The sequence below is a fragment of the Humulus lupulus genome, chromosome 2 (genome assembly GCF_963169125.1).
Source record: "Humulus lupulus chromosome 2, drHumLupu1.1, whole genome shotgun sequence".
Lineage (NCBI taxonomy): Eukaryota > Viridiplantae > Streptophyta > Magnoliopsida > Rosales > Cannabaceae > Humulus > Humulus lupulus.
In genome coordinates, this window is record NC_084794.1 from 17,051,339 (window position 1) to 17,059,968 (window position 8,630).

An 8,630-nucleotide genomic window follows, 5' to 3' on the forward strand; every position below is an offset into this window, starting at 1 on the left:
GGCCTCTGTACCCCATGCCCCAGCCAAGGATAATCAGTGGCCGCCCACAGTGCAAATTTCAGCTTCCAATTTTCAGTTTTCCAAAAAATATCCCAATCTCTTCCCACATGATTTTGTAACCTCTATACACCTAATGAGAGTTAAAAATATGTCTCCAACAACTTTGTGAAATCCAAACTCAAATGTGCAATCAGGTTCGGCCCTGAAAAAAAGTGGACCTAAGACGGTTTTAATAAATTTGAAAAAAATGGGCACTTTTGTATATGTAATTTTTTTTATGTAATTTTAAATAAAATTAAACTAATATTTAGTAATATTAGTAATTAAACTAATATTTTTGGGCCCTGGATAGGGGTGGGCCCTAGGTAGGGGTGGACCCTAGGCACGGGCCTAGCCCGCCTATGCCCAGGGCCGGCCTTGTGTGCAATATACAATCCACACATTATAAAGTAATATTTGAGAGTTATAAATTTGTAACTGACTTGGTAACTCCAAAATATGTCACATTTAGGCACACACAAGTGTCCAATTTTGTAACTCTTAATATGTTTTATGGTGTGACAAATCACATTTTATCACATTATTTAAACTAATATTATATTATTTAAAATAAAATAACATTTTTTTATGTCTACTTTGGAGGAGAATTTGTAAATTAAAAATGAAATAGGGTATTAAATTTAAAAGGGTTAATAATTTAGGGTGCAACTATTGTACAACCCCTAACAATGGATGCACCTGCATCTATTTTTTTTCTTCTTATTTTCTATATTTTTGACATGTGGATAATTATATATATATTTTTATATGATGGTGTTTGTTATAATTATTTAGAGTATTTTGTAATTTACAGTGCCGAAAACAGTTTTCAAAATAACATGTTTTACACCCGTATAAAAAAAAGACACGCATGTAATAGACTGTTTAAATCATATTTTCGACACTGTAAATTTTTCAATATTTTCTAAAAATTTACAAAGTATCCTAAATAAGTACAACATACAGATTCATGTAAAAAAGTTTGAATTATAACGTGTAAAATAATGCAAGTACAATAATTTTTTGCACCTTTATTAGAGAATTTTCCAATAATTTAATAGTAAAAAATATATTTATGTGACAAATATTTCAACATAAATAATTATACAAAATAACTCGATTTTTATTAAAAATACACTCATAATATATTATTGACAATGATTTAAATATTATTTTAAGTGAAGTTATTGTTTAAAGTATAAGTCAATAATCACATGTGGCCTAGTTTTTCTTTATTAATTAATTAGATGAGTCTTGGAAGAATTTTAAATTAGAGAAAATTAGTAGTATTTGTAAAGTAATGAAAACACTAAACCAATCTTTCCAAAGGCACAACTCAAAGCCACACTCCAATCCAATCCAAGTTGCAGGAACCGAACAGAAGAAAGGGACCCACACCCACTTGGAGTTGGCTTTAAATGAATTACTGCGCCGTTTCATTTATCAAATTCTCAACAATATTTCCACCATTTTATAATTATTATTATTTTTTTTTTAAATTTATTATTGAGTTATTTTCTCTTGAACACGTGTCAGTATAAGGTTGAAGAAGCCTAAGCCTACTTTACTTTGGATATTTGATTCTTTAATTGAAAGACTATTGTTGTTCTTATAATGTTGTTGCTTTACTGCTTCTCTCTCCCACTTCCCATCATATATATAATTTATATTTATATTTATACATATAATATTTCTTCTTCGCTTGATCGTACCTAAGAGCTTGGGTTTTAGGCAGAATCAATCTATGACTTCTCAAGCTTTTGGCTTCTGGGTGTTCATCTTTCATTACGTGTAAGTTTAAAGTTTAAAGTTTTAATTTTCCGAGTAATCATCAGAGCTTCATTTTCATAGACAAAATTTACAGAAGGGTTTTTCCTTTCTTTTGTTCTTGCTGATAATTTTTATTATTTTTTCTCTGATTAAATCGTTTTTATTATCATTTTTTTTGGGTACTGAATGCATTTGTAAATTAACTTTGTATTTATAATTTGATGTTGATGTAATGTTTTGTGTGTTAAGTGGCTTGTTGTTCCTGAAACTTGTGTGGTTCTTATTGCTGATATCTTTGCACTAGTGTCCATAAGTAGCTCTTTTTCTGCCAAATAGATGGGAGAGTACAAATTAGCACTTTTTCCTTTTGTGGAAATATGCAGTTTTCAGAGATGAATAGTATATTGATTTAGGGTTTTCTCAAAGGGAAGCAAGTTCCAATTGGTCGTTAGTGGAATGATGTTTTGAATTTGAAGCTGGGAATTTGTAGGGAGGAAAACCTATTTTCTTTTCTTCACTGTTTATACTAAGGTTGCCAATTGTTTTCTTTCAGCAGTATCTGTTAGATGCTAATAATAGAGTTTTTTTTTTCATTACAGTTGTTCTACCTTTTGACATGGTGCCTAATCATATCCTTGTATCCGTTGTTATGCTAAAGTGGTCATTGCATTCATTTCTGCTGCACTAAAACCATTTTTAAAGATTGTAGACATTCTTTCTGTTCAAGCTTCTAATGTTCTTCTTGAAGTTTCTTTTAGATAAAAAGTATCCACTCGGAGCAGAAACGAATTATCAATATAGAATAGCAGATTTCCTGAAAGGTCAATAATGGATGTACAAGGAATAACTTGGGTTGGGAATGTATATGAGAAATTTGAAGCTATGTGCTTGGAGGTGGAAGAAATCATGTACGAGGTATGCCCTTCATGCTCTTTGCAGAGTGGTCTCTCTGATGACTGCCTCTCCTTTCTCCCTTTTGTTGACCTATTCCCATGTGGTTGTTTATTTATTATATGCATATTGGAGGATAGCTAATGAGAACCCTCATCTCTTCTATTATGAATGTATTTAATCTAATGTCATATTTGGTAAGCAACTATGAACTAATGGCCCTTATTCTTTCATTAACACTGTAGCTGTTCATGTTCTATTTTTTGGACAGGATACAGTCAAATATGTTGAGAATCAGGTGCAGACTGTTGGGGCAAGTGTGAAAAGGTTTTATTCAGATGTATTGCAAGATTTGCTTCCACCATCTTCCTTGGATCCTGAGAAAATTTCACCATGTGGTTTTATTATCGAACAAGATTCTGGTGAACGAATTTTTAGAAAGCCAAATGTAATGAAGAAAAAAGAGCCTTCTAAGGCTGATGATGAGCAGTTAACTAAGACATCAAGGAAAACTCCTGATATTGGCAAAGATGTTGGCCTTGCACCATTGTTTAATGTACGTGATGATGTAGATGATTCATGTAGACCTTCTGGGGATGGTGTAAAAGAAGCATGTACTGAGTTGCATTCAAGACAACATCTTGATGAACGCAATAGTTCTAACATGGGTGCAAGTCTGAGTCAAGAAAAATTAACTGATGTATCTGATACAATCAGTCCAGAAAAGTATTTGAGTGGAGTATCATGCTGTGAATTTATAAAAGAAATTCATGAAGATTCAGAGGATCAGAGGGGTGCAATGACAATCCCACCTATGAATGAAGTTATGAAGCCTGACTCCATGGTTGAAAGTAGTGATAAAATTGAAAATGGAAGCGATTGTATGCCTGATGTATCAAAGGACTGCCAGTCATCAATTGAGATAATCTCACTGGATTCGATCCAAGACAATGGAGAGGATATGGGAGTTCAACTCTGTAGTGGCTCATCAGCAGAATCAAATGGTGACTATTCCCAGGGTCTATATAAGTTTATCGTTTTTGTCTCTCTTTGCTTGCTCTGTTTTGATTTCCAGATTGGCAGCTGCAGATAACAAGTGTGCTGATGAGGATGCCTTTGCATCTCATCCAAGTACTACTTTACTCTCCCCTACAAAAGTTCTACACAATGCATTTTCTGCTTAATCTTTTTTTCCTTTTCTTTTCAATAATGTCATTTCTATGTTCTTGTCTGATGACAATCTTCAACAGCATATAAAATTGGTAGTATTTTTCTTTTTAAGAAATCTTCTAAGTACAACTTTATTTCCATATTATGTCTTCTTTTGCTTTCTCCAAACTATTTTGTGTATGGTTACGTAGTACTTTCAATATTTTGCCTCGCCTTTCATTTGAATTTATAACTGATTGCAGTCAAATTCTTCAGGGATATTATTTGACTGGAATGTTGGTGCAAGTGAAACTGAGACTGCTACTGAACACGGAGCAGAGACTGTTCAACAGAGTGATAAGATGAAGCTCGAGGAAACTTGTGTTTTGGTGAACGAAAATGAACTACATTTTCCTCCTCAACCAGAACGCAAATGGAGGCCTTACAAGGTTCTCATCATTTCTCCCACATAGACAAGCACAGATACATGCACCCACGCACACACACACACATTCAGTCATCTGAAGTTGACATTTTTGTTTTGGTTTCAGAAGAAAATTCGCGAAGCTCTTTATTCTAGATTGAGGTCATCAAGGAAGCAGGAGTATGAGAAGCTTGCATTGCAGTATGAGGGTGACAAAAAATTGAGTCAAGAATTTGGAGAGGCTTTTACACCAACGCTTAATGTGAAGACGAATAAATTACCACGGCGTGATTCTTGTGAATCCGAGTGGGAACTTCTTTAGATGCCAGTTTCAGCATGTGTAAATAATCTTTCTACCTTGCTTCGCTGGACACTAGCATTGACTGCCGAATTTTGGCATCCTGCGTAATTTATACTAAATTGGGCAAAGTTTCCTAAAGTCGTAAATAAATTATAGCAACTAAGACTCCTATGAATATGACTGAGAGTATTTGCTTGTTCTATTTATTGTAGAAACCTTATAAAAAATCTACTCTAGTGCCTACCCTGTTCTCAGCTTTTTCGATTAAATCTTAATTTGTTATATAAGTACTTTCGTTTGCTGGTCCCTATTATCTGGTTTATGCTATAACTCCTGATTAGATAAGGCTAGTGAGTAGTGAAGCCTATGTTATACACTATACTCGTTTTTATTCGTTCTCAAAGCTGCCTAAATGAGCAGCAGTGTTCATAATAGTTATACTGACAGGTAAGCCCTGCTGATGCATTGCATTGAATCATATTAAACACAGGATTAGCAGACAAGTTCGGTGAAGTAATGAAGCGTGGTTTGATTCCATTGCTCATTATACACGTAATAGTCAATTGAATGAGTTAACTTTCTACATGGGAAAGTTATGCATAATGTTTTCGAGCAAAGATTGACTTTGATGTAAGATTTCCTCAAAAGTACTAATGCCTTCATGTATGCACAACCTTTCTGGTTTATGACTATTGTTCTGGAAAGGAAAACAAACAACTAAATATTAACTAGAGCTGTCTTTGGGGGTTTCCAAGAGAGTTGCCAACAGTAATCTGTTCCAGGTATCTGGTACTCCAGGCAAACACCAGTGGCTACAATCAGCAAAAGTTTCTGGCATTTTATGCTGCAATGCCATCAAATTCATACCCTGTTTTGCTTTGTAAATGCTTGGATGTGCATCTTTTCGGGTCTGAGACAAGTTGGTGATGTTCAAATAAGTTACTGGAGTCTTCATCTTCTGAATTGCTCTTTCCACAATCTCTGCAATTCGTTTTGGATACACAGGGAGGAAAGAATCGTCGATGATGGGTTGCGTTTGATTGTAGCACCATACTTTTCCTTTGTGTTCTGGTGAAATGCTTCGGAAGAAGACTCTTGTTTTGCTGGCATCCACTTTTGTATCGACCCAACGAGACCAAGTCTCCATGGCCATCTGTAATTCGAATTCACCCTCCTCCTCCATTTGTTTCCTGGTTTTAGACAAGTTTTTCCTGCAAAGTTTTCTTGCCTTAAGAAGGTTTCTTTGATGTGAATTCAAAAAAGAATCCTTCCAAATATATCTAATATCTCAAGTCTGAAACAGATCAAACAAAGCATAATCCAAAGAGCAGAAAGAGAAGAAGAGAACACTCACACTCTGTGTTTGCCTCCATGATCCCACCAGTGACCGGTGTTGAATACCATGACATCTGCTCCTTGCCACTTATTGGGGTCAGAAAGTTTATCAAGTCTCAGAGAACGTTCTCCACTAGTCTTGTTCACTTCAGAATGCACTAGATATGGGCTCCAATAAAACTCCACAGTACACTTATACTCCTATGATGTAGCAAGAAACATAACATGTCACACACCACTTCAGAAAACAATCAGGCATGTATATACATGCACTGAAATCAATTCAACTCTATTACCTTTGCTCTAAAAACCTTATAGGTGCCACTACCGTGGCTAACATAGGCTTGAGAAGGAGGTAAAGAACTGTAAAGAAGGCAAGCCAATGATTCCCACTGGTTTCTGTTAAGTGAGTCTCCAACAATGACAACTCTCTTTCCTCTTAGCTTCTCCAATATTTCTGTACCATTAAATCTTTAAAAACCAAACCTTGTCAATCTTTTAAGGTACTAAAACAAATCATTCCAAAACACAAAAAAAAAAGAGAAGGAAACAAAGAAAGAAGTTCTTGTGGCTTAGACGATTACCTCGGGAGTTTACACCCTTGTGGTTGCCAACTCCATCTCTCGTATTCATGATCAGGGCGGCCATTTCTCCTGCAGCTAACTTGCTCGTCAAGGAACCAACACCGCGAATTATGGTAGAGAGGACTTCCCTCTGGATCATAAGTCCATTTTCCCTCGAACATGTTACAATGTTCTTCCTTTCTTTTATCACTACTGGCTTGCTCACTATTATTACCGAGGGATGTTGGTATCTCCAATAATGGCAGGGTAGTAGTGTCTGATGCATTGGGCGCTAATGGTGGTGACAAACCAATGTTTTGAACATCCAAAAAGGTTGAATAGTAGGGATTATTGTTGAGAAGAAAAACCAAGATGAGGCAGCCTATGAAGCATAAATATTTGCACCACTTCCACCCTTCGTTGATGAAAGAAGTAGTAGTAGTAGTAGTCTCCATGGCTGAGGTTGACGAGAGAGAGGAAGAGAGTTTCCGTTAATATTGTTGGTTGAAAATAAAGTCTTTCAACTTTAGACAGAGAGAGAAAGAGAGTGATCACTCCAAATGAAAAATATATAAATATAAATACAGTGAAGGTGTAGCAGGTGAATGGCGGTTTAGGTAAAGATTATAATTCTTGACTTTTGTATTTGGTGGATATTGCAAGGCTTAACCACTGCATTAATTTAAAGAAAGGAGAGCAAGAGCTAAAGAAAACTCAGGTTAATAAGTTTTATAATTTCAATAATTGTTGTGACATATATGTTGAATTGTTCACTCTGTTTATCCATTTATGTTTGTTTCCCATTTGTTTTTGTTTCCTTATTTAAAATTATTAATTTCCCTTTTTCTTTTTTTCCTAATTACTATTGATTGGTTTCCTTTTTATTTAATTTTCTTTATTTTGAATTGTAAAATTTATATCAGTTATCATAATAAAAGAAGAAATATAGTCTATTTCTTTTCAACATGGAGACCTATAAGCCATATAAATATATAAACGGATAAAAAAGTCTATATTTATCAAACTATAATAATTATCTACCATATATGCATTATTTTAATTCTGATTCATAATGTGTTAGTAAATTTAATTTAGAAGACGTATGTTCAATTGTTTATTGTCAAAGTAGGTTGAGATAATCGTTAAAATTATTATTAAAAAATTTCAAAATAATTTATTTTGATAAATTAGAAAAATCACTAATCACTTTTTTCCATCTTATTAAATCTCTCTTGTACGCACAACCGAACTATGTAGAGACAAGGGACAGCTGCTCTTTTTTTAGGAGTAAATTTCTTTTTAACATTTTAATTTTTTCATGTAAATTTTTTTTTTTTTTTTTTTTTTTGAGAAAAAACTCCAAGACTCACCAGCCAAGCAAAGAGCTATTTTTTTAAATTTTTTTGCTATTATATCTGTTCTTAAATTTTTTATTTCATTTTTATCTATTTTTTTATATATTTATTTTGTTGATTTAATATATATTTTATATTTTCGCTGTCGTTGCATAAAAATTCTGTCGATGACTTGGGATTTTAAAGTCGTGAAGATGTGAAAAATAAGGGATATGAATTCTTTAACACAAATGATTGGTTGACGTAAAACTACTAAGTTTATCATGTGGATAGATCTATATACTAGATATAAACAAAGTATAATGTATTATTTAAAAATTATTATATATTTTTTAATTATTATTTAAATTTTAAATAAATAAACAATGTTATATATTATATAAAAATGACACAAATAATATAAAAAAATTAAGCCAAAATTGTCTATAGTCTTAAAAGAAATAAATAATATCATGATTTTTATTTAAAAATATCCTTAAACCAAGAATCTATTAGATACACACTTTTTCCATATAAAAATATAATGTATTCTAGTTTTAAAGTAATTTATTTGATGATGTTTATTAGTTTTAAATTTAGTGTTCATAATAATTTAAATTTTGATATTTTTGATATTTTAAATTATATATTATATTTGGTAATTTTAATTATAAATTTAAATAATTTTTTTCTAATTTTCTTTTAGAAAAAATATTCAATATGATAGAATATTAAGAAATTCTAATTTAAAAGTATGAATTTAAAAAGTTTATTTGATTAAATTTTAATTATTTAATTAAAAAATTTAAAGCCAACAAAAAATT

General features: G+C 32.6%; 2 protein-coding genes across 6 annotated transcripts; one reads left to right on the forward strand and one right to left on the reverse strand.

The window, feature by feature from the left end:
* The first annotated feature begins 1,627 nt into the window (after window positions 1–1,627).
* LOC133817392 (uncharacterized) lies at window positions 1,628–4,817 on the forward strand. Of its 5 annotated transcripts, none has more exons than XM_062249899.1 (6): window positions 1,628–1,830; window positions 2,568–2,724; window positions 2,972–3,704; window positions 3,784–3,831; window positions 4,126–4,298; window positions 4,404–4,817. In XM_062249899.1, exons 2-6 carry the CDS (start codon window positions 2,638–2,640, stop codon window positions 4,593–4,595), a joined length of 1,233 nt encoding a protein of 410 aa, XP_062105883.1. In that variant the 5' UTR covers window positions 1,628–1,830; window positions 2,568–2,637; the 3' UTR covers window positions 4,596–4,817. The 5 variants fall into 5 exon arrangements, with proteins under 5 accessions (XP_062105883.1, XP_062105881.1, XP_062105880.1 ...); XM_062249897.1 differs by having other exon boundaries at window positions 1,630–1,830; window positions 2,558–2,724; window positions 4,401–4,817; XM_062249896.1 differs by having other exon boundaries at window positions 1,631–1,830; window positions 4,401–4,817.
* Window positions 4,818–5,027: 210 nt separating this feature from the next.
* LOC133813977 (protein trichome birefringence-like 41) lies at window positions 5,028–6,927 on the reverse strand. The gene is made up of 4 exons (XM_062247002.1): window positions 6,494–6,927; window positions 6,206–6,380; window positions 5,929–6,110; window positions 5,028–5,785 (listed from the first exon to the last, which is right to left on the reverse strand). Exons 1-4 carry the CDS (start codon window positions 6,925–6,927, stop codon window positions 5,299–5,301), a joined length of 1,278 nt encoding a protein of 425 aa, XP_062102986.1. The 3' UTR covers window positions 5,028–5,298.
* Between the last annotated feature and the right edge of the window lie 1,703 nt (window positions 6,928–8,630).